The sequence below is a fragment of the Dermacentor albipictus genome, chromosome 7, assembly GCF_038994185.2.
Source record: "Dermacentor albipictus isolate Rhodes 1998 colony chromosome 7, USDA_Dalb.pri_finalv2, whole genome shotgun sequence".
Taxonomy (NCBI): domain Eukaryota; kingdom Metazoa; phylum Arthropoda; class Arachnida; order Ixodida; family Ixodidae; genus Dermacentor; species Dermacentor albipictus.
The window spans coordinates 202,627-229,007 of NC_091827.1; the positions used below are offsets into that span (position 1 = coordinate 202,627).

Below are 26,381 nucleotides of genomic sequence, written 5' to 3' on the forward strand. Positions count from 1 at the left end.
CCTGGTCGCCTACCATAAATATTTTTAGCAAATGATAGATACAGCCCACCCGAAAAATGAAAAAAAAAGGTGCCCAAGCACGCGAACATGCAGACACGAGCGCTTTTGCTCCAACGCGAGTGCATGCGCAGACACAGCTTGCCACAGACACCACCGGCCCAACCCCCCTAGACAAAACGTTAAGGGGCACCTAGGGCTACCGTTCTGGAGCAACGCAACACAAACTAGATGCACTAGGGATTCAACCTTGCTCGCTAGGGAGACCGCGAACGCGCAGACCATGGTACTACTTCAACGGGTGCGCTCCGCCGGCGAGCGGCCGCGTGTGTTGCGTTCCGAATTATTCTGGGAGCACCTGTACGGTACCATAGCAACTTTCTTTGCTCAAGCAGTCCTACCGCTTTTCTTCAATGCGTTTATATACTTTCCGCTTAAACCTTCCGCGACCGAGGTGAACATACGGAAACTCAGGGATCGAGAAGAAGCCGCAGTGGACGAGATCACTGACATCGACGCGTGGACTGAGAAGGTCGTCCGAAACGTGCACGATTCCACCCGAGATATCGAGACAGACGTCGAGACAGACAACATGGGCAGCCGACTTGCCCACCTCATCGAGGCAAGGAAATCCATACTCAACAGATGGAAGAAGCAGAGACTCAGCAGAAGGCTCCGCAAGAAAGTGGCCGAGCTGAACCGCGCGATCGAAGAGCACTGCCACACGCTCTGCTGCCAGCAATGGAACGAGTTATGCAACACGGCTGACGGCCAGATACACAACGGCAAGACGTGGAATTTACTCAAACACCTACTGGTTGAAACCAAAGCCAAGTCCCACCAAAAAGATCGTCTCGACAAATTTTTACATCGACAGACCACGGAGAGCGAGGCTGCCGCCGTGCGAAAGAAGCTCCAAGACAAGTACGTCCTGACGACACCGTCGGTCGACCACGGTCCATAGGGCGGCCGACCCAACGTGCGCCTGGACAGGGACATAGAAATCGAAGAGGTACGCACAGCCCTGCACGATCTGAACAGCCGATCGGCAACTGGCCCGGACCTCATCACAAACAAGGCCCTAAAGAATCTTGAGGACCGCTCAGTCGAGAACCTAACGGCGTTTACAACAAATGCTGGAAGAGCAGCACCCTGCCGAAGCAATGGAAGAAGGCCAAGACAATTCTCATCCCCAAACCAGGGAAGCCACTGAGCACGGACAACCTCCGCCCGATCTCGCTCACGTCCTGCGTGGGCAAGGTCCTGGAACACGTCCTACTCAACCGATGGCAAGAGCACCTACAAAACGAGGATCTCTACCTCGAGACGATTATCGGCTTCTGCCAACACCTCAGCACGCAGGACTCCATGATCCAAATCAAACATCACGTCATCGACGGCGAAACCAGGGACACCAAAGCCGTTCTCGGGCTCGACCTAGGAAGCGCCTACGACAAAAAAAGTGACGCACTCTGCCATCCTCGCGCAGGTATTCCATCTAAACCTAAGCGAGAGGTCGTACGAATATATCAAAAACTTCCTCACTGACAGGACGGCGGAGCTCAGAGCCGGCGACCTGAAGACGGACGAGAAGACATTAGGGAGCCAGGGCACTCCCCAAGGCTCCGTCTCTCACCCATGCTATTTAACCTTGTTATGATTCAAGTTGCCAAAAGACTATACCATCTTGAAGGACTGAAGTACACGATATACGCGGACGACATTAGGCTGTGGGTGGACGGGGGAAGTGATGCCCGCATAGAATCCACACTGCAGACGGCCGTCGACACGATCGAAGCCTGGAAGGTACGGGACTGCGTTGCTCCCCAAGTAAGTCGGAGCTCCTGCTTTACCAACCGATCAAAACGCACAAAATCAAGAAGCAAAGGGAACACGAAAAGATCAAGATCCGCACCAGGGATGGTAAACAATACCGACAGTCAGCAAGATCCGAGTCCTGGGCATGACGATCGAAGCGCTAGGCAGGAACGGCCAGCGCTTCGCGACCAACGCGATTAAACTGCTCAAGCGCGTTACCACCAAGAAGGGAGGCAGACTTATACATCCTCATCAGACTTATACACTCCTTTGTACTCTGCCACATAGTGTACGGGGCAGCCTTCCACAAGTGGATGAAAAGCGAAAAGAACAAGCTACACATCCTAATCCGGAGGGCTTACAAGACAGCCCTCGGTCTACCCGAAACTACCAACACGAAACGTCTCCCCCAGCTAGGCATACACAACACGCTCGACGAGATCGCCGAGGCTCAAAGAGCCGCTTAGTTGGAAAGACTGTCATAAACAAAGGCCGGCAGAAAGATCCTGTGCAATCTAGGCATCGGTTATCACGAACAGCAAGCACCAAAATGCTCTGTCCCCTACCACGTACGACGGAGCGCGCGGGTTGACCTTTTGCCGAAGAACATGCACCCGGAATTCAACGAAGGCAGAAGACGCGCTAGAGCCAAGGCACTGACACACCTGCCCGCGGAAGACCCTGGCGCCAGCTACGTGGATGCAGCCGAATATGCCGGCTGCAACGGCTTCGCGATCGCTGTGGTCGACTCCGGAGGCAACGTGCGGGCGACCGCCAGCACATCGAGCAAGCAAGTGGAGGAAGCAGAAGAAATAGCCATCGCCCTGGCCATCGTAGACCTAGAATGCCACACGATCCTCAGCGACTCCAGACAGGCGGTCAGGAACTACGCCAAAGGAAGAATGCATCCTGCTCCGACAGGCTGACCGCGACAAGAGGACTGGAATCAAGTGGTTACCGGCGCACGCAGGATAAGCCTCGGAGAAGAATGCCAATCGCAACGAAACGGCACACGCCCGAGCGCGAGCACTAACCGACCGCGCCCAAGGCAACGGCCGCCCGCTGTGGTGCAGCGCCAAAGACAGGATGACCAGCTATAACGAACTGACCAAGGCCTTTCGGCTGGCCCGCAGACTTCTCCCGCCGCCCTGAAAAGGGCTGAGCAGGTCGCAGGCCGTGCTGTTCAGGCTACTAGAAACGAGAACGTTTCCAAGCCCGGCGCTATTGCATAGGATGTACCCAGAATCGCCCCCCGACGACATGTGCAGAGCGTACTGCAGGAAGACGGCCACATTCGAGCACATGCTATGGGATTGCTCCAAACATCCAAGCGAAGCTAACTCAGGGCGTATACCGCCGCAGCTCGAGGTAGCAACGCGGTGCGACGACCAAGAGAAACAACTCCAGGCCGTCCAGCTAGGCAAGAGCCTGGCGAGCCGGCAACGGCGAGCGGGGGTCCTCGCAGAGCAGCCGCCACGATGACGACGTAGGCCACGTCCGAAGCGCACCTGCGCACTTTACTGCAGGCTCAATAAACGTTTTCCCAATCCAATACGCATCGGGGTAACATGACGTCACATGACCTGTTAGATATGGCGCCGTTTCCTGAGGCTACTTCGAGTTCCCCAAACCACTTCGAATCGCAGCACAGCTAATTGAGGAATGCAGAAGCAGGGGTGCCACATTCCTGAGGCAGGACACTTGCAAACAAGTTCGTACGCCGCCGGGATTAGAAGGGGCCCTCGGACAATAGAGCCCAATCGTCACCCCTCTTCGCCTTTGAAGAAGGCATTTGCCACCACTGCGAAGCCGTACCACCGGGAGCAGGTGGACCCTCGTACAATGGAGCATGAGCGCCCCCCCCCCCTTCTCCACCTTAGAAGAAGTGCATTGCAAGTCTGCGAGGCAAGACCGCAGAGAGCCGCCGGGTGTGACAACGCGATACGGGCGCCAACCATTGGCTGAAAATGGCGTCATCTGAGCGGACTCTCCCATTGGTCGAACATGACGCGACTTCCAGTCCTCGAAGGGTTTAAAAGAAGCATTCCGGAGAGACCAGAGCATTCCCTGATTCCCTGATTCACCTCTCTCGAACTTCTTGCCGCGGGCCGCAGCGTCCGAGTTGCTGCCGGCCCGTAATGACTGTACGAATGTTACTTGTCTCTCACCTCCCTGTATATAATGTAAAATAAATACTCCCAAGTTTGGTTTTCATCCCGATGTCCATCCTCAAACCCCTACAGACCTCATGAGAGAATTACTGAAACAAGACGTTACTATTGCGCGTTTTACGAGTTTTGAATAAGCGGAATGAAATGGTAGGCCTGGCTTACTGCCTCTCGGCTCATAACTCCGCCAGACCTTTTGTGGTGAATCCCAAGACTGGAAGCCACATGAAATTGCCTACGGGGACTTCATCCGTCAACGACAACGGATACAACACTCCAGTGAACAAGGCTAGCGTTTTTGAAACCACCGAGTCGAAATTACCTGATTCGTTATTCAAAATAATTTAAGAATGGCCAACAAAACTGAACACTCGCGAAATCGGTGTTATTTTTCAGGCGTTCATCAAGAACCTGGTCACGGTTAGCTAGATATAAGTCACTTAAGCAAGAAGCAATACATCACTCAATGTATATGACATCTTCTTGCTAGACAACGTTTCCTTCCCAAGTCGCGTAAGTCGGGTTAACATAAAAACTAAGAAGTTCCAGAAATTTGCCACAATTCAAACCAGAAACGTTTTGAAATCGAATAGCTCCAAACTTATAAATGCAGTCAGTTACACATTTCATCACGTCAAGAGAATACTACAGGTTTTTTAAGTAAATAGAAAAAGCGATAACGTTCGTGTCTTGCCAGTCTGTAAAAAATTCCACCGCTTGTTCAGACTTAGTCACCAAAAAATTCGCAATTCGGCCCGAAACACGAAGCACCGATTGCGAAAGCAAATTAGTAGATAGCTGTACGAAATAAGGATAGTAGTTTTATCGCCCATATAAACTTGTAAACATTCGCTTACTAACTAGATTAACAATGATAGAATATGTAAGCGTGACTCGACGAGGACATAGACAGAAACAGACACACAGAGACAGCGGTGTCATTGCGTGCCTGCGTCCTTCTACGTCCTTGTTCAGTAGCGCTTAGCCATTCTATCATAAATTCAAACCAATTAGCGCGTCAACGTGTTTTAACTAAATTAACCAGCATGGTGTCACGCACGCACAGGTAAACATGAACACATCTCGGTCGATAACAGCGGAAACTGTCTGTAAAAACGCTGGAGTTAGGAATCGCGCCAGCAGCCGCGAGCCAATTGACCACCCTGCATCTGTCGCTTCAACGCGAACAAAACGTCGAAAGTACAGTGGATACGAAGCTACCGGTACTACGCACACTCTGCAAATAACGCACATCGCTTTGAAGATGAGGGCCGCGCGCACTTTGGCCACGTCGCAGATTGCTTTCAAGACACACGAGCACCGGCAACGCGTCGCTATGGCGTCCGCCAAAGGCGTCCACTACGGCGTCCACGATTTCCGTGGCCAACGCCGTACTAAACGACGCGGTTGTCTTTGCTCTTGTTATGGAATTCCAACCGGTGCCACCAGTGTTACGACATCCAACCGGTGCCACCAGTATTACGAACTTCAACCGCTGCACCACGATAACGGCTTTGTGGTCCCGTAGCGCTCGTCACCCGTTTCGTGACAGAGCGTTGGTAGCGAAGACTCCGAGCCTGGCGTCGATGAGAATAACAAAAGGGACTTTATACATTATATACAGGTTATCATACAGGACATGAACGGATCGGCACTGGGGCCGAGAGCTCACACAAACGCGACTGTTCTCGCACGACGGCGTCCGGCGAAAACGCGTGACACATCTCACCCCAGTCGGGAGCGACCCTCTCTCCAGGTGGGGTCAGCGGATCCTGTTTTTCAGGCGGCGTGTCCCTGCTTTTATAATCCCCGAGGCCCATTGTCACTCAAACGGCCCAATACAAAGTCAGCACACGACGGTCGTCCGAGGGGTCCAACCAGCGACCGCGCTGGCCACCCGGTTCAAAGTTCGCGCGCGCGGTGTCCTCCAGGCAAGGGAGGTGCGGCGCCGGACTGGCGGGCACACGCGAACACGTTTGAACACGCTGCTTCGCCGAGGCTTCTCCCGCACGAAGGCGCAGCCTCTTGACTGGTGAAGGGAGAATTATGGCGCTCGCAGGATAGATTCTGCATCTTGCAGATTCGGGATCCGGGCTTGTGGTAATGGCACAACAGCATCCCCGCCCTCAGATAAGGCGCCGGGAAGACGAGCTGCCTCCACGTGGCTCGGATGCCAGGCGCGCACGTTCGTCAGGCTCGTCCAAGTTCACGTCCAGTGTCGGGACGCCAGGTAACCTCACGTGCCCAGGTCCGACTCGCCAGGACAGGAGCTCTGCTCACCACGTCGTCGCCAAGGCACCTTGACCAGCTCCGCTCGGGTCGTTCCTAAGACCTTGCTTCTCGCCACTGGTCCCGCTTGGTCGTTCTGCAGCTTGCAAAACCGACCGGCAAAAGGCAACACCCAACACGAACAAGTGCCCTCTGTCTCCCGTCAAACACCAGACAAGGCCATAATTCAAATCAACCTAACTAAATTGTTTTCCCCTTTTTTCTCCCGCTGCAACAGGAGGCAGGTGTACGATCCAGTACACAAGGCTCAAACAACCAGTTTTCAAATTATCAACGCAACAAAATAGAAACAATTATTAATCATCAATAATAATGACAAATAGAATGGTCCCCTTGAAATCGCTTGGACCGAAAACATACTTCTGAGGAAGCAAATGAGGTCATTCATTTTTCCCGGCGATATTTTCGCGGAATCCGAAGCTGCTTATATTTGCGACCCTGTTTATCCGTGTAGCGGCGATACAATAAGCCAGATTCCTTGCCAAATGAAACCCCCTTTTCTTTCACTCCCCGTTTGACGCTCTTCCTCAGATCGGCTAGTGAACAATCTTCCTGTTGTTCGCGAATCAGACTTTTTCTTTCAACTGCAGCCTGCTCCTGCCGGCTGGCGGAAACCGGAGCGAGTGTGGAGCCCGCGTCGCCTAATTGCGGCGTCGAGTCTATATCGCGGCTAGCACTGCACGCGTCACTCCCACTCACTTCCAGGACCCGCTCGTCTAGGCCAGCGTCCGAGCTCTGCCTCTCCCGTGACTGCTCGCCACTCAAGTTACCTTGATCAGTCCGTGTGCCGCACCGCCTTTCGCTCACCGACACTAAGTCAAGTTCCCTCGACAGCGGGCGCGCTTTGGATCGCGTGGGGGCCATGTACGCCACGTCGGCAAAGAATGATTTGCCCTGATCCCTCAGCAGCTGCTCCGAGCTATTTGAGAAGAGGTAGGAAAATTGCTCCGGGAGGGCGGCTGACACAGCGGCTTCGGTGTTAAATTTTCCAAACTCTCCTTCAATGATAACCGTTGCGATCGGTAAACAGACACTCTCCTTCTCGGCCACTTGCCGTATCCTAACGCACTCTCCCGTAAAATCACTCGAGGAGACGAAAGACGGGTGAACAACGTCCATAGTTGCTGCAGAGTCCCGCAGTGCTCGGCACTTCTTGCCGTTTACCTTAATTTCCTGCACATAGGGCTCCAATAGACGTATGTTCTTGTGGGTTTCCTGTATCGTTGCAAAAGCAATTCTCTCTGGGCAGCTTGCAGCGATGTGCCCTTGCTTTTTGCAATTGTAGCAGGTTAACGGTTTCCGTTTTTCAAAAGAGCGCGTCATCTCGTTTCGCTGTTTCGGACTATCGTCATCATTCTGAGATGCATTCTGTCCTTCCCTTACAGTTTCTTTGGGAAGGGACTCGTCGTCCCGAAACTCGCGACGCGTGATTTCCTTCCGTTCGTCGGGCTTCCCGTAAAACCCATCTCTTCTATCTGCTTTTTCTACACGCACTGCCTTGCTGTGCAAGCTGCGGCGTGTGTAATACTCTTCCGCTAACTCTGCTGCCTTGTTTAGCTTAACCTCCTTTAGCCTATCTTGCAGCCAGAGCCGGACATCCTCATCAATGCAACGGTAGAACTGCTCCAACGCGATGCATTCGACAATTTTGTCGCGGTCGTCGTAAACCTCTTCGCCCTTCAGCCATTCCACCAAGTCGGCTTTTAGACGAAACGCGAAGTCAACATTCGACTCCTTACCCTTTTTTGCATACCGGAACCTCTGCCGGAAAGCTTCGGGCGACAATTTGTACTTCCGCAGTAGCGCTTCCTTCACATCACTGTAGCTCTCAAACGCCTCTTTCGATAAGCAAGTTATTACGTCTGATGCCTCCCCAGGAAGCAACGCTAACAGATTCTGTGCCCAAAGGGATCGCTCAATGCTATTCCGTTCACACACGTGCTCAAATTTCACGAGGTATTTGGCCATATCCTCTCCGACGACAAAGGGTGGAAGTTGATCGCGTATTCTGGGAACATTAGAAGTGAGACTAGGCGCCGGCGAGTTATTTCGGATCTCCAGCTCTTTCATTTTAAGCTCGTGCTCCCGTCGCTCCCTCTCTCTCCTTTCCTCCTTTTCCTCCTCGCGACGTTGCTGTTCTCTCCTTTCCTGCTCGCAACGTTCCTTCTCCCTTTCCTCCCTTTCCCGACGTTCCTTGATATCCGCCCAGGCCTCAGCGGCTTCCTCCGCCGTTACGTCCCCAGTCCTCATGACCTCAAGGATCGCATTCTTTCTTTTAGTTGAGCCCAACTCAATGCCCAACTCCTCACAAATTTCGAGAAGTTCCTTCACCTTGTACTTCTCCATCGTTCACACTGTCCTCCTGCTGTTTACCCTTTTTGAATATACCTGCCGTACGCTACTACAACACTACTAGTAACACATATGCAAGTATATCACACACTGCCCTGTTTACCCCCTCAGCATCCCCTGGTTTTCAAAACGCTCTTACTAGGCTTGAAACACACAAGGTTATCACAATGCAACACCAAATCCTTCCTTAAGCTACTATACCCTGTGTCAAAGAAAGTCTGGTGTTTGAGGTAAACTTCAGGCACTCACCGCGCCGAGGTAGCTGATGCCGGTCAATCCCGTAGCTGCCATCCAGTGTTATGGAATTCCAACCGGTGCCACCAGTGTTACGACATCCAACCGGTGCCACCAGTATTACGAACTTCAACCGCTGCACCACGATAACGGCTTTGTGGTCCCGTAGCGCTCGTCACCCGTTTCGTGACAGAGCGTTGGTAGCGAAGACTCCGAGCCTGGCGTCGATGAGAATAACAAAAGGGACTTTATACATTATATACAGGTTATCATACAGGACATGAACGGATCGGCACTGGGGCCGAGAGCTCACACAAACGCGACTGTTCTCGCACGACGGCGTCCGGCGAAAACGCGTGACACATCTCACCCCAGTCGGGAGCGACCCTCTCTCCAGGTGGGGTCAGCGGATCCTGTTTTTCAGGCGGCGTGTCCCTGCTTTTATAATCCCCGAGGCCCATTGTCACTCAAACGGCCCAATACAAAGTCAGCACACGACGGTCGTCCGAGGGGTCCAACCAGCGACCGCGCTGGCCACCCGGTTCAAAGTTCGCGCGCGCGGTGTCCTCCAGGCAAGGGAGGTGCGGCGCCGGACTGGCGGGCACACGCGAACACGTTTGAACACGCTGCTTCGCCGAGGCTTCTCCCGCACGAAGGCGCAGCCTCTTGACTGGTGAAGGGAGAATTATGGCGCTCGCAGGATAGATTCTGCATCTTGCAGATTCGGGATCCGGGCTTGTGGTAATGGCACAACACTCTGTACGGAAGGGCGGGCGAGGAGGACCTCGAGACACCCTGGCAGCCGCCGGAGAAAAACGCCCTTCCTCACTCGCATGAACCCCCGTGCCTCGCGCGCCACAGGAGAGGGCACACATCCGGGCTATCCGGCGTATTTCCCAATTTGATCTGGGCTTCTAGCGCGAAATAAATCACGGACACAGAAAGGAGCAAGTTGTCTAACATGTGCCCTATGATAAATAGGAGACTTGATCAGGAAGGCAAAAAAAAAGAAAAGACGATTGCGGAGTCAAACGTGTGTCCCCTTTAGTGCCTTGCAACACGGGTATAGTTTATCAGATTCCACTCGAGTGCCGGAAAGCTTACATTGGACAGAGCGGCAGGTGCATTAACATTAGACTAAAAGAACACAAACATTCACTAAACAACCCTAATGCATCACATTTAGCGGCGCATTGTTTCGATTGTGGTTGCAAACCTTTCTTTGAAGACACAAAACTTCTTTCTAGACACAGATGCCAAACCACGCGGGAAATTATCGAGGTATACCACATAAAAAGATTAAAAGACACTTGCGTCAGCCATACTTCGTTGTCTTTGTTAGATTGCGAATTTCAGTACCTTTGGAATACGTGTACTAATCTGAGGTAATTTTTTGTTCTTTGACTTCCATACCCCCTGATATGTTTAACTCATGTTTTTTATCTTGTCATGATCTTATGCTACGGTTTTTGCAATCACCTATATATATGTTCTTCATTTCAATAAAAATTTAGTTGAGAGTTAGCGCTCGTCCTGTCTGCTCGTTTCTGTGTCTGTGTTTTATTTCGCGCTAGAAGCCAAGATCATGTTATCGTACCAACTCGCCCAGCTGTCTAACCTTTTGCATTTCCAATTGCTAGTAGGTACAGCGGGGCGTGGTATTTGCGGAGACGACGGACGTTTGATGAATGCTCTTCTAGATTTGACCCATTGTTTCCTTCATCTGATTGAACCTCTGCGGAGTTTCTAAAAACTGTGTTCGCGAAGAAACATCGCACCTTCAGGAGTTTCCACCCGGAGGAAAAGCATCATCTCCTACAATAACCGGGGGCATGTGAAGATCCGGTAAATTTGACACTTTCACGGTTTTGGGCAGTCCCGCATTTTATTTCATCAATTGCTTTTCACAGAGGTGTTGACTGCTAAACTCCGCCATCACCCTTTGAATCAGGGGCGCCAATGTCCAAATAGCGAAACCTATAGTTTGCATCAACAAGCGCAAATAGCACTATGCTACAGGTTTTCTTGTAGTTGAAATACAAAGAGCCTGAATCTTTTGACTTAATGATGCACACATGCTTCTCATCTATCGCACCTATACAATTTGGGAACTGCCACTTTTCTTTGAAGTCTTGCATGACAGTAGACCACTCTCCACCAGTCTTGGGAGTCTTCAAGAATTCGTCTTTCAGCTCCAGGTAGATTGCCACACGGGTCTCTTTTATGAGCTGTTTGACAGTTGAGTGTCCTACCCTGAACTGTAAGCTTAATAAGTAGTGCGTTTCTCCTATTAAAAAAACAATATAATTGTTGGTTACGCTAAGAATTAACAAAGAAAGAACTCCGCATTCGAATAAAATATGCACATATGACATTCCCACTGGAATCTGTGTGAAGCGAATCCTTTATGAAGCGGCTATTTTCATGCTATGAAACTAAATTCCAAACACACAGTTGTCTTTATTTCACCATATTTCCAAAATTCTTATGCAATATGTTCATATGCGCCGTGCCGGTCAAAACGATTTAGTACCATAATGTTTATGCGGCGTAGCATTCGCTATATCTACGCCGAAATACACGAACTGTTCTTTGCGAGAGGTAAAGGCAGCCATGTCAAAACGAAGATGTGTTTGTCGTTGTACACAGTGCACAGAGATGTCGGACGCTAAAGATTGGTCTGGTCATTTTTTTTTTCGTTTCATTCCTGCGTCCATGGGCTAACGGAAATAAGTGCACGCGCACATTACACGCGACGTGAAGCGCGCACTTCACAAGAGAGCAGCAGCAGTCACGGTCGAGAAAGCTGGGGATGCCTTCGCTTTAAAAGTCAGCGCGCCTCATCAAAAGTGACACTTGATACTTCAAATTGAAGCAAACGCTAGCGCTTACCTGCGCCGAGGAAGCGAAGAGTGATTTGAAGCCGTGTCTTCGCTGGCACAGATGGTCTCACGATGGTTTCTTGCCGCTCGATCGTATGTTGAACGCGGGCCAGAAGTTCGAAAAAATGCATGCTGCTGACGAGCAGTAAGCGCTTGTATTCTGGTACGTTCACACTGAGGAATCCGGCGTCTACAGCGAATGGAATTCTCCTGCCGCCGAAAATCGCGTAGTTCACACTGCTTGCGGACCGCGCCGCCGGAAAGACATACAGCGCCATCTGTCCCATAAAGTGCTAACCTCCATCAAACGTGGGATATCCCGGATGTTCGAGCGGCTCGAAATTGCGCAGTTGTCTCCGCTCGCATCGAGTTCGTCTGTTTATGTTGCGAGTCCCCACCGTTGCTTGAAAAGACAATGATGAACCCCGAGCAAGAAGAGGCAGTACTGCTCGGCCTGTTGGCAAACACCTTTCTGGCGATGCATGACGCGCAGAAGCATTCGCCGAAGAGACGGCGGCAGCGGCGTTGGTGGGTTCGCCCACCAATCTCGCGACCGAGCTTGTGCCACAAGTCGTCCTTCAGCACGTTGTCTTTGTGCTTCAAGTGGCGCTTATCGTAGAGGACTGGGTGGTTGCGCACCAGTTCGATGTGCATTTCGGATGTGGATGTCGCGGCGGACTTCGATGACTGCGACAAGTGCGACATGACGTAAGACTCGGCCGCCATCTTTGGAAGTTCTGTTTCGCGCTCCCCGATTGGTCAGCGCCGCGCGGCGGCGAGGCGATCCGGCGGCAGCTGCCGCAAAAATCGGTACGGGAGCGATCGGCGCGGAAGGGGCTTTTCCGGCGGATCTCGCCGCCGCCGAACTGGGTTCCGCCGAACTGGGCGCCGCTCCAGACGCCGAATGTCTCAGTGTGAACGGGGCAGGATCACACTCCAGCAGCTCTTCATAAAGAAAGCTCTGAACACCAAGCGTCTTCTTCGACATCCGTGGTTTCGTCCAGCATAATCGTTTTCATTTTACAGCCTACACCTCGTCGCCTTCACTCACTTCAAGTAGAACAGCGGAGTCCACTCGGAGCTACCACCGTGTGCGGACGTGAGGTTTGGAGCTCCTGCGTCAGCAGCAGACGCTACAGCGTCTCACGCGCTCCTCTTCGCCTATTCCGAGCACGACAACGGACGCTTCCTGCGACCATCGCGATACACGTGTGACGTGCCTTCGCTGCACTTGGCCTTCTTCCCGCTCGCGAGAAGAGGCCATCGCAGCCTGTGATGATGGCGTTTCGCTCGCCAAGCGAGCGCCCGCCGCCCGTGCGCCACCGACGCCATGCTAGCATGAGCCGGCTGACGCTCGGCCCCGCGTCCCTTGACGAGCTACGCGCCAGGGAGGATCTGCATGTGAGGGCTTCAAGCATGCTGGGCGAATGGCTTCGTCAACGGGCCACCACCACCACTGCTCCACCCGTGGTTCCCTCCCAGACTGAGGCCGCCCCAGTCGACACCGCGAATCCGTCAGCCCCCGAGGTAGCCTCGAAGCCTCCCGCGGAGCGTTTCTCAGCAAGCGAGGCGCCCCATGCTTCAGTCCCGCTCCCTTCCTCTGACGACGAGGAGATGGACCTGACGAGCTCCAGAAAACGAGCTCGTGAAACGGAGAGCGACGATGACGAGGCAACCGCGCGTCGCAAGCAGCCGCCGTATGCTCCCCCCAGCGCGGAGCAGCACGTTGAAGCCAGCGGCCATGTTGAGCAGGCAGGCCAGGGCGGCGCCATCTTGCCACCCTGCCGAGACGCAGCCGCCACCCTCTCCTCTCCGGCCGCCCAAGCAGGAGCCCCTCCGGAAACGGCGTCTGCTAGCGCTTCGGCTGCACGCGTTAACGCTACCGACGCGATGGAGCTGGCAGACGCACCTCCCGCCGTCTCGTCCAAGCAGGGCCCCGAGCACCCCGCGGCGCGGTTCCTGAAGGACCCGCCACGCCAGCCTGCTCCGCTGCCGAAGCGAAAGGGGAAGAAGCACCGGAAGCACAACAAAGCTCCTGCCGTTGCCTCGTCTTCGTCTCCCGTCGCTTCGGGCGGCTCGCGGCGCCCGCCCGCCAGCCCTGTCGCCCCCAGCGTACCTGCAGCGGCTGTACTGAGGCAGACACCACCCGCCAGCGAGCCAACCTCAGATGGCTTCACCCTCGTGCAGTCGAGGTGGGACAGGCGGCGTGCGAAGGCCCTGGAGACTGCAGCACTCCCGGTGGACCCTGCGGTCATCGGTACGGTCCTCTTCCGGCCCTCGGCGCCCGGCGGAGCCTTCAGGGGAGCACCGCGCCTCGCACTCGCGGCGGCCCTCTCATCGCGGGCCGGTGTTGCTGCGGTGCGCGTCAACCACAGGCGCAACATCGTGGCCGCCGACACCACCACCCGGGAATGCCAGGAGGAGCTGCTGGCGATAACCGAGCTGCACGGCATCTCGGTGACTGCCCGACTGCCGGCCGTGCGCGGCCAGAGCACCGGCTACCTGCACGGGGTGACCGGATTACCTGCGGACGCTGACCTGCTGGGAGCCATGGAGTCGAGCGTTCCAGTACTGTCGGCGACGCGGGATGGAAGCACCATCACTGTCCGGTTCGCGGGGCCGGTCCCCCCTGAACACCTGAGCCTCTTCAAGCTCGGCTTCAGGGTGAGGCCAGCCAGGCCGCGTCCGGTGCAGTGTCGCCAGTGCGGCCGCTTCGGGCACGTGCTGGAATCCTGCAGTTGGCCGTCTGACTGCATCTCCTGCGGCAAAAGCCATGCGGAGGGCGAACCATGCCGGACGGTTCGCTGCAGGAACTGCGGGGGCCCCCACAGGGCCGACACCCCCGCCTGCCCTAAATGGCAAGAAGAACGCCAGGTGGCAACCATCATGGCTTCTTCCACCGCAGCACTGTCGAGGCGTGCTGTCAGGGCAGCAGTCCGGGAGGAGCAGCAGCAGCAGTCCTCAACCTTGGCGCGGTCATATGCGAGCGCGCTGAAAGGCCCCAGTCCCGCACCCAAGCGTCCGGTACCAGCCCCTCGAACCTCCCGCCGTCAGGAGGCACGGGACAATGCTGACCCCCCTGGCCAGGCTACAGTGGATCAGCTGGTAGCAAACCTGCTGGTTACCATGCAAGCAGTCGGCGGTATGCTGCCAGCTGACCACCCGCTACGACCCATCTGCCTGCAGGCAGTGGCCTTACAACAGCCACCGAACCATCATGGCCAGTCCCACTGCTGATTGTCGGCCGCGCATCCTGCAGTGGAACTGCAACTCCCTGCGGCGAAGGCACGCCGAGTTGGCCGAGCAGCTGCCTCTGCACGACTACGACGTCCTTGCCTTCCAGGAAACGTATGCGCGTGCAGAGGAGGTCTCGCTGCCCGGCTACATCGGATACAGCAGCCCCACAGAGTGCCGACGCGACGACTGCGATGCTGCGCCCTGCACCGACGCTGCGCACCCGCCTGGCTCCCCTCGCGCAGCGGTGTATGTGCGTGCCTCTCTCCCGCACGCCCTCATCGCCACGGAACATCTGTGCTGTGCAGTGGTCGAGTGCGTGGCCGTTACCGTCCGTGTGCGCGGCACCGATACGTCGGTCGCGAGTGTGTACGTGCGACCCGCTCTGCAGTGCGACATGACGTTCCTGTCGCGCCTCGCCGCTTCGCTCGCGCGTGACTGTGTGGTGTGCGGCGATTTCAACGCGCATCATGGGTGCTGGGGCTCTGCAAAGACCACCATCCGGGGGAAGAACTTGATGGGCGCGGCCGGTGCGGCGGGCCTTGCCGTCATCAACAGCGGCCAGCCCACCTTCGCCCGACGCAGCAGGACCGCCACAGTGATCGATCTCGCGCTTGTTTCCGAGCGCTGCTCATACGAGTGGCAGCGTGCCCCGGACACCGCGGGATCCGACCACTTCCCCATCTCCCTCTCCCCCGTGCGGCCGAATCGCGGCGCCACGCGTGTGTACACGGTCGTGCGCTGGCCCATGTTCCGCGATTTCTGTGCCCAAACCCCGCGCGGAGACGATTTCTTCGCGCACATCGCAGACTGCGCGAATCGGGCTTCGACGCGTGTTGCCGTACCTGCCGGTTCCCCTTGCCCGGACATCAAGCTCCTCAATGTGCGCGCCGCTCACCGCCGCGCTCAGCGGAGAGCGATGCGAACCGGAGCCGAGGCGGACTGGACATTGTACAACCGCCTGGACGCTGTGTGCAGACGACACGCCCGTCAGCTGCGCCGCCGATCTTGGGCCGGCCTCTGCTCGTCGCTCGCCCAGCCGTGCAACGAGCGCCGTGGATGGCGAGTCCTCCGGGCCCTCCTGAACCCGAAGGCACCGCGGTTCCCGGTGCTAGCCATCGCCATAGCGCGCGGGATCAGCGAGCTGGAGCTCGCAGAGCTTCTGGCGAACGCTTTTGCTGCCACCCCTCCTGCTTCCAGCGCGCCCCCGGCTGTGTTACAGGCGCTGTAGGCTGCGGTGTTCGTGCGGGGCGAAGCTCACACAAACCACGCACAGGCAATCACAAGCCTGTGCGAGAGTGACTTCATTCATCACGAGCTGCGGCGGGCCCTGTCGCGCGGCCGGCGCCGCCGCAGCGCGCCTGGGGCGGACGGGATCACGCTGCAGATGCTGCGAAACCTGGACGAGCCGCAGCGCCGCCTCCTGCTCGACGCTTACAACGACGTCCTGCACAGCGGCTCCCTCCCGGATTCGTGGCGACATGCTGTAATCGTCCCCGTGCTGAAACGCGGCAAGCCACCTCACAGCCCTGCCTCATACCGGCCGATCTCCCTCACGTCTATACCGGGCAAGACGATGGAGGCGATGGCTCTGTCCCGGCTCCAGTGGATTGCGGATGCCCGCGGTGCTACCTCCCGAGCAGTGCGGCTTCCGCGCTCGCCGCTCCACGGCGGATTGCATCGCTATCGTCGCCGGCACCCTCGAGCAGGCCAGGCTCGACAGGGAGACTGCCTTCTTGCTGCTCCTCGATGTCCAGAGCGCATTCGACTGCCTCCCTCACGACACCATCCTCTCGGCTGTGCGGGCGCTCGGTGTGGAGGGCAGGCTCCTTGCTTACATCGAGGCCTTCCTCGCCGGGAGAACATCAGCTGTCCGAGTCGGGGGCACTGTCGGCTCGCCCCGTCCTGTGAGCTGCGGTGTGCCTCAGGGAAGCGTGTTGAGCCCGTTTTTGTTCAACCTTGCCCTCGCGCCCATCATCGAGTGCATCCCCAAAACGGGCCGCTTCCCTGTGCGTGCTGTGCTCTACGCAGACGACATCGCGCTTCTCGTGCACGGGCCGACCTCTGCGACGGGGGAGATGCGCTTCCGGCTTCAGGAGGCGCTGGACGGCGTCGCGAACTTCCTGCGCGCCATCGGCTTGCGGCTGTCGTCGACGAAATCCGAGGCTATTCTGATCCGCCCCTGTGGTGTTCGCCGCCGCACCGGCTGCGTGCTCGTCGATGGAGTGCCCCTGCCCTGGCGCCTGACAGTGCTGTACCTGGGGCTGACGATAGACAACCGCCTCACGTGGTTCGCTGCTGTGCGCCGGCTGCGCGCTGAGATGCGCCGAGTGGAGAGTGCGGTGCGCGGCCTTCTCGCCCGTGGCGACGGCTGCCCTGCCTCGTTCGCGGCGGCGCTCTACTCTGCGGTGGCACTGCCGAAAGTGTTGTACGCGCTACCACTGTGTCGTGTCAGTGCCCGGCTGTGGAAGCTCATCGACAGCGACCACCGCCGAGTGCTTCGCATGTGCCACGGCCTCCCTCGCTCATCGCGGGTTGCGGAAACGCTCGCGGAAACTGGCGCGTGGCCCGTCTCTTTGACGGCTGACCTGCGTGCCCTCGGTCACCTCGAGCGCCTCTCCTGTGCCCCGGACGCAGGACCCATCCTGTCCCTCATCCGTTGCCTGCCCCAGTCACGAGTGGGAACAGTGTGCGAACTGTTTGACAGCCTGGTGGTCGACCCTCCGCCCGTACTGCCTACCTGGCCACCGCCACACCAGCGCACGCCACTTCACGTGTGTCTCGACCTCCCGGGCGTTCGCTCCAAACATCGCACGCCTCTCTGCGCTGTACAGCAGGAGGCTGCTGCCAGGATCGAGGACGACCTGGGAGGAATGACGCACTTGTATGCCGATGGCTCCGTCCTCAGCGACGGCTCGGCGGCTGCCGCCTGTGTTGCTCCCGCACTTGGCATCACGAAGCAGTGCCGGCTCTACTACCGGGCTTCCTCTACCACGGCGGAGCTAGCGGGACTTCACCTCGCTGCGGACATCCTCGAGGAGTCGCCGCACATCACCAGCGCGGCGATTCTCTGCGACTCGAGGTCCGCGCTGCAGCAGCTGCTACTCGACGAGCGCGCGCCGCCCCTTGCACAGCGCGTTGCCGTCCGTCTGCACGCACTGCAGGGGCGATGCAACCTACGCCTGCAGTGGATCCCCTCGCACGTCGGAGTCGCGGGCAACGAGACGGCGGACCGGCTGGCCAGGCGCGCACACGACTCGTCGACCGCGCTGACAGACCGGGTGAGCTCGCTGGACACAGCGCGACTTCACTTCAGACGGGAGCTCGCGCTCCGCCATCCCGACGACCGAGTTGCGCAGGGGCGCCCACCGCGTCATCTCCCGCAGACCGGATTCACTAGGCGCGAGCGCGCCCTCCTCCTCGCCCTTCGGACCGGTTCTGTGTGGCCCGCCGAGCGGCGGCATCGACTGCGTGGAGCCCCCTCTCCCCTTTGCGGCGACTGCGGCGCGATCGAGACACTCCAGCACCTGCTGTGTGAGTGCCCCAACTTTTCGCTCGCGCGCGCGTCCCTTGCCCGTGTCTACCGTGGGCACGGCCTGCCGTGCGACACCGTGACTGAACTCCTGCACCCCTCGGGCTGCCCTTCACGACACAGGACACTTCTACGTGCGCTCCTGACATTCGCTGAGGCTGTCGGCCTCGCCGACCGCCTTTAGCTCTGCTGTTTCAGGTGCTCTTTCTCTCCCCCTACTTTCATTCCCTAACCCCTGTGCAGCGCGGTTGAGGTGTCCTCTTCTGAGAGACAGTTACTGCGCTGCACTTTACCCCAACCTTTCCTTCCCATCAAGAATCTCCTTCTCTCTCTCTCTCAAGTAGAACAGCCAACGCGGACAAACGCCGCCTCCGATAGCCGTCCATCTTGGAATGCACTCTTGTACCCAGCAAATTGGCAACGTGCGTGGCGTTGGAGTCGAGAGTAGGCACGCGGATTCCGCAAACGGCGCTCCGGCTGTGTGAATGCGACCTAACTCGGCTACGCCGGATTAAAGTGATGACGTTACTGTTTAGTCCGCGGAGCAGGCGGGCTTTTGCCCTCGCGTGTGTATCCACCTTAAGAACGGGTGCGAGAGAGGAAATGTGGGGACTTTTGCTTCTTGAATATACAACTCTGCCTAGGCACTACGGAGAAGTTTCTTGGCGCGCGTTGTATGCGCTTGTCCCTAGGCGCACCGGCAGAAGTCGCGGGGCGCGGTAGTGCTGAACCTAGCAACGCAAGTTGCTATCACATCACAAAGGCCTGCGCGTGCCAGGGGAGTATAAGATCGACTGTCCGCGATAGCGCACAGACAATTTTTTTATGCAAACACCCCCCGGAGCGCTTCGGCTTCAGCGGCCCCAACCCGCAAGCCACCCTGCTTCCAGCTTTGATCTCCCCGCTACCGCTTGGGTGCCCCGGAGATCCTGCGCCGCCTTTCAGGTGCGCACCTCAGGTGCGCTCCTTATGCCTCCGTTTGTTTGTTTTTTTATTTTATTTTATTTTTTATTTCATAAATACTGCCAGCCTTCAGAGAAGGCCGTGGGCAGGAGTGGACAGTACATATGAAGAAATGATCAAAAATAAGAAGACAAGAACACATTACACAAGGCTCACACCACGCACTGAAAAGCAGCGAAAGACCAATAGTTTGCCCGTGGCTTGCATACAAACCCGTGCTACAGAAATAAAATTGTGTACTGATATATTGACAGAGTGCTTCACAAGGAAAAATTAGATAAGAACACGGACCATTCAAGCTGCCCATGCGCGTCGCACGACATGAGAAACTGCTTTAATTCATCACTTATCGAAGCATTTTGCGGGAGAACCATAGCATATGTCGCGAGATGATAAGTGTTGCTGAAAATCGTAGGCTGATGGGAGAATTATAAAGCACTTAAGAATGAATGTATGGTGGGTTCCTCGACAATCTGTGCACTGAGCCGGTTCCATTTTCGGATAGTTCGCGGAAAAAAATGAATTGCTGAAGCAATCGGTTCTGCAGGCGAATTCTTTACCTTTTTTCGAGTGATTTACTCGTGTGGACCGACGAGTCACCTGTTGAATGTACAATTCCTTATTGATACGCAGATTATCATGATATATCAAATACATATATTTCAACCTATCACGATGACGTCTTAGTTGAACTGTTTCTAAATTTGGTTTTTCTTGCAGCTGAGTCGGAGATGTGTGCCAGCTGTATGAATTAAAGACGAATCTTACTGGTTTTCTTTGGAAACTATCGATTTTTCTTATATTAACTTCAGTAAATGGGTCCCATAAGACGGAATAGGCGATGGCAGTTCGTGGGGCGAAGTGCTGGTATTCACGACTGAAATTAGTCACTAAAATCTGAGCAGTCCGTGACGACAGCTGCAAGATGCCGCAGGCTACGCAAACCGGTCGAGCCAACAAGACTGACAGATTGCCTTCAGCGATTCCGAGATGGGGAGGATCATCGTCTGTTTCTACAGTGATCAACGCAGTACTCCGGGATGGTAAAGTAGCACAGTCACCCGAAATGCGTAACACCGTGCACTGTGGGTGGGAGTCGTTTGAATGAGTTGCGTGTTCGCTGGAAAAAGTGGCAAGCAACTTGCGAAGGTTTATGATTGCGCCGTACTCCCGAAGAAAGTCCATGCCGAGTATGACCTGCCTAGAGCTCTCTGCCAGTATAATAAATGAACCGACAAATGTGACCTCACAAATTTTTTCCCTCGCAGTGCATTTGCCGATCGGCGTGAGAACATGACCGCCGGCTGTACGGAGCTTAGGTCCTGGCCACGGTGTCGTCACCTTGCGAAGTGCAGTAACCAGTTGTCCGCTCATGACAGAATAATCGGCACCAGTATCGACAAGAGCGGTTACCGGGTGGTTGTCTACAGAAACGAGTATGTCGGCTGAAACAGGTTCACGGTTTTCGAAGGAAGGTGTCGAAGGTACGCAGTCGTCGTTGTCGTCGTCGTTATCGTCGTCGTCGTCGTCGTCGACGCCGTCGTCGGGGCGTCGCAGCGGAGGATGTTTCCAAGTGCGTTGGACAGCGGCCCCACCCCCGGAGGTCATTGTTTTTAGTTTCTCCGACTTGGGCTCGTGGGCAGGTTGCCCACGGAAGCGGAGAACGTAGTGTAGCGGCTAGGTGACGCCGATCGTCGAGGAGGTGGTGATCGTGACTGGCGCCTCTGTGGAGACTGAGATCGGGTCGTTGGCAGGGACTGTTCAACCGGTGGGAACTGCGCGTACGGCGACGAAGGTTGACTGGCCAGATATTGCTGGATTTCTCGCGGGCGCTCTCCCTCACGTGGGCGACGAGCGCCAGGGTGATAGCCCTGGAGTCCTATTCTTCGGTAGTAGCAGGCACGGTACAAGTGGCCCGCTTCGCCACAGTGGAAGCAGAGTGGCTGATAGTCAAGTGTGCGCCACACGTCTGACTTTCGCGTATTGATTCGGGGGCTCATGGACCCGCACATATTTGTACGTGAAGCTTGGCCCTGGAGGTGGCACAGCGGCTCTTCAGAAGAAGGCGGGTTAGGATGGTTCCCGGGTTGCGCAGGTAGCCTCACTGCTTGCGCATAAGTCAAGTACGGGGGTGGCTTCAAATCTGGTTTGCACGAATGGCTGTGCCGCCTGGCGGACTTCTTCGAAGACGATATCTGTGAGGGATGTTACGGTTGGTTGAAATCGCACTCCCTGTAGTCGATCGAGCTCCTCACGCACGACACTACGTACAAGCTCTCGAAGCGCATCGGTGTCATAGGGCAACGAGAGAGAAGATGCTGATCCCAGGCTGATTTGGCGATCGTAGACCAAGGAGCGTTGCTGAAGGGCTCGCTCCATTGTTGTCGCCTCACTGACGAATTCAGCTCATGTAGCCGGAGGCCTTCGCATCAGTCCAGCAAACAGCTGTTCTTTCACTGCACGCATCAGCAGGCGTACTTTCTTCGCTTCTGTCATGCCAGGGTCAGCACGCTTGAAAAGCCGCGACATGTCCTCTACGAACATGGCTACGCTTTCGTTCGGCCTTTGAACCCTATTCTGAAGGGCTTGCTCTGTTCGCTCGTTTCTTGCGGGGCTGCTGTACGTATCGCGTATCTGCCGTTGAAATTCTTGCCAGGTGGTGATGGATGGCTCGTGGTTAGCGAACCATGTTCGGGCAGAGTCCTCTAGGGCGAAGTACACGTTCCTTAACTTTTTCTGCTCGTCCCAATAATTGACGTCAGCCACACGATCGAAGTCGTCGAGCCAGTCTTCCACGTCCTCAAAAGGCTCACCATGGAACGGCCGCGGCCAGCCTGGGGTGTGGAGAACCAGCGACGCAGGAGGCTGTCCCGCACCGTATGTCTCCTGTGTCTGGCTTGCGGTTGTGGTGGACATCCTCGGCAGGGGGGCTCTGGAACGCCGGCTCGAGGCGATAAGACGCGCGACGGAACGGCTCCGTTGAAATCACCTGAAACACCAGAAATATCAACAGCATTGGTGCCATTTTCGGCACAAAGCAACGCGTAGTGGACCGGCACCTCAGGACGCAATTTGGGGTGAGTTGAATGGTTTTTCGAAGCTCTACGGCTGCTCCTCCGAAGGCGACGTGTAAAGGAGTCGCTAACCCTAACCGCCGGAGCCTCGCCGGCGGCTAGGCACGTCGACGCCTGAAGCGTCATGGACGACGAGGCAGCCATGGAACCACACGATCAAAACGGTGAGGAAGAATTCATTACTATTCCAACCGTGATACGGCACGCCAAGCCCAAGATCGTCATTCTGCGGCTGGGGACTAAAATCAACTTAAGAGAAGCCATGCCCTACCATGTGAGCGCTGCCATCACGGCAGCAGCTGGACTTACCACAACCGAATCTCGGGACGTCACTACCCAAGTTAGACAGCTGCAGAACCTTGTAGTTGCGGAAAGCCGGCGGGAATCTGCGACGCAGAAGCTCGCCGCACTCAAGACGTTGAAGTTCGGAGGGGAACAACACGAAATAACAGCATACGTGGCGCATGAGCCGGACAACGCAAGGGGTGTAGTTAAAGGGCTCCCACTTGACGTCCCGGACGACGAACTGACAAAAGTCATAACTCTTGAAGATCGGGAACTTCTAGCAGCGAGAAGACTGGGCCGATCAACAGCTATACTCATCACTGTCAAAGGACCAGAGCTACCCAAGAGAGCCCTTCTTGGAAGATCAGTCACCAAAATACAACCATTCCGTCCCAAGGCGGTCCAGTGTACAACATGCTTCACCATTGGGCATCGAGCCGACGTCTGCCCCAACGCGCGGAATTTTGTGCGGTGTGAACAATGCGGGCTTCAATTCCCACCGGACCAAAGACCGGACAGAACACTGCACGAGTGCGAAATGAAGTGCGTGAACTGTGGCGGGCCTCATGGGGCAAGAGATCCCGATTGTCCAAAGAAACAACAAGCAGACCGCATGGCCAGATTGGCGGCCGAAAAACGCAAGCAACACACATCAAGGAAAGAAAACACGAGCAATCGACACCCGCAAGCATACCGCAATAAGCCACCACCTAAAAACGACACCAACTACCCACCGCTGAAGACACAGAATCGCTTCGACTGCCTAAGAGAACCATCACCTGAGAACGTCCTGAGGCGTTCCGAAAACTACGGCAGCCTACCTGACCTCAGTAGGCGGCAACCACACAAAGGCACTACACCACCAACGAACAACGCCAAGAACAAGGCAAACAAGAAACCTCAACAAGGCAGTGCAGAAGTCAAAGGAGCATGGAGGTCACGGGCAGAGGTAAGTCCGCCAGCTCCCACTCCTCAGAGCCGTACTGACGACAAAAACAAAACTAATCCTCCCCACAACCCCACTCAGTCACATGCAAGACAAGAATCATGGTCAGGAAAGCTGCCTATACAGGAACACAGCGAAACGCAACCCACGAAACAACCAATGACAGCACGCTTGCCTACATTCTAAGTGAGATAGCAGAAATTCGAAAAGAACAAGTAGATTTCAAAAAAGAAGATGCAGAACGCGACAGAATAGTAGCGGAAATGCAAAAACAACTCGTTGCTATTACACAACAACTTGCCGCGCTAACGCAAAGCGTGGAAACTTTACAACGAACCTTTAGAAAACGACTTCCCGCCAGGGAGGAAGCGCACCCCTATAAACAAGGTCATTCTAGCAATTATGGCGATTAATGACAGCAAACGTAACTCACTACACGAAATGGCTGTTACTGTATGGCAATGGAATTGTAGAGGAATACGCCGTAAAAAAAAAACTCTCTAATACAATACCTCACACACACTGCGCATAATCCGGACGTAATAACTCTTCAGGAGACCATTGCACCGATCTCCCTACCGGGTTACACGGCCTACCACAATCCAAGTATTACACACCGGTCCCGAAGGCGAACCAATGATGATCCGATTAGTTATCCTACAATGACGGTGACACTGGTGGCGAATCAACATACGGCCTTACACGATGACCTCAGTCATATGAACAACGGGGAAGAGGAAAGCGTATTGGTTAAATGCCGCTTCTTCAAACGATACGACTTAACCATTATTAACACCTACCGTACTCCTAAAGGAGGGGCTTATCGCAAAGCATGGACGAGCTTGCTCAAAGAGCATGGCAAGAAGGACTTGCTATGGGTAGGCGACTTTAACAGCCACCATGAGGCGTGGGGCTACAATCATAGTACGCCAAATGGAAGGCAGCTCCTACGAAATGCAAGTGATGCCCACCTATGGCTTCTGAATGACATAGAAACTCCCACTCGTATGGGAAATTCAGTGGAAAGAGACACAAACCCAGACCTGACCTGGGGCCGGACAGCTAAGGAAGTGGAGTGGAAAAACACCGGGGAAACGTTGGGTAGTGATCACAGCATCATAGAAATAATCATTCCCGTACCGCAGAAGCAATGCACGACTAAAGGAAATCGCACTACAGCCACAAATATCACAGACTGGGATGCTTTCAGGAGTCTTCTCCAAGGAGCGCGTTCTGATAACCCGGAAGAATGGGCGAAAACACTACGCACCGTGCACAAGGGCACAACCAAGACAGTACAAAGAACTGAAGACCACCCGCAAATAGACAGACACTTACTCAATCTATGGGACAATAGGCACAAGCTACTTAGAAAATGGCGAAAGAACAAGCTGAACAAGCGCTTAAAATGCCGTATAGATATCATCACCAAGGAGGCCGCAAGAATACGCTGACAAACTCGCAACTGACAACTGGATGCAGATATGCGAGCAAGCCGGAAACAACATGCACACAAGCCGAGCCTGGTCGCTCTTTCGGGTGCTTCTTGGGCAACCCAGGAGAAAGAACCACCTGGAGGCAATCCAACTAAGGGAGGAAATCGGAGCGCGCGATCTCGCAGAACAAATAGCCAACCATTTCTTCCCTTCGGCCACCTTACAGAAAGATCAGCGACAACTACCATCCACACAAGATTGCGGCGAGGTACCTGCAGACCAGCCATTTACAATTGGGGAGCTTAAAGCAGCCATCAATGCAAGTAAAAGACACACGACACCTGGAGCGGATGGCATCACAAACAAGATGCTACGCAATATGCCAGACACACAACTGGAACAGCTTCTGGCTATCATAAACCAAGCTTGGGAAAGCGGTGACATACCGGAGACCTGGAAAATGGCTACTCTGATCCCAATACCAAAGCCCAATAAGACCCCAAGCGCCGTCAGCCACCTGCGCCCCATTTCTTTAACATCATGTCCGGGAAAGATTATGGAACGAATGGCCCTAACACGACTCCTATGGCAGCAGGAAAATTGCACTGCTATCGATCCTCGAGCCATTGGTTTTCGAAAGCACATGTGCACACAGGATGCGATGCTTGCCATACAAGAAATATACAGAGCACAGAGCAGCAGCCAACTCAGAGCCGTAGTGGGGTTGGATATCAAAGGAGCATTTGATAACGTTACCCATGAAGCGGTACTCGAAGGACTGCAAACCATACAACCAGGTCAAAAGCTTTACAACTACGTAAAAGGGTTTCTTACAACCCGCACAGTTACCGTGAAGGTAAACGAAGAAGAGTCCGAAAAAAGGTACCTGACAAGAGGTGTACCCCAAGGGTCGATTCTTTCACCCACACTATTCTCGCTAGCATTAAGCAAGCTGCCAACTCTCTTGAGGCGTGTAGAAGACCTTCACTTTACAATTTATGCGGACGACATTACGCTCTGGGCCAGCAGAGGATCTCCAGCTGAAATTCAAGACACTGCAAACAGGTATTAATGTCACGGCGCTATACCTTCAAGAAAGGGGCCTCGCCCTGTCCAGTGCAAAGTGCGAGCACATAGTGGTAACCAACCAAAGAGAACCGCAGGCAGAAGA

General features: G+C 55.1%; 3 protein-coding genes across 3 annotated transcripts in view; 1 reads left to right on the forward strand and 2 right to left on the reverse strand.

Annotated features, from left to right (window-relative positions):
* The window catches only part of LOC135918011 (uncharacterized), a 93,640-nt gene extending 81,865 nt beyond the window's left edge, over window positions 1-11,775 (reverse strand). The window contains exon 1 of the mRNA XM_070521483.1: window positions 11,751-11,775. The gene's annotated coding sequence lies outside the window, so the exon portion shown is untranslated. The remainder of the gene's footprint in view (window positions 1-11,750) is intronic.
* LOC135918010 (membrane metallo-endopeptidase-like 1) overlaps window positions 1-26,381 on the reverse strand; it is an 85,525-nt gene that overhangs the window by 42,994 nt on the left and 16,150 nt on the right. The window lies entirely within an intron of this gene.
* On the forward strand, window positions 16,591-20,224 carry LOC139047480 (uncharacterized). Its single transcript, XM_070521284.1, has 2 exons — window positions 16,591-18,508; window positions 20,190-20,224. The coding sequence occupies exons 1-2, from the start codon at window positions 16,591-16,593 to the stop codon at window positions 20,222-20,224; spliced, it is 1,953 nt and encodes a 650-aa protein (XP_070377385.1).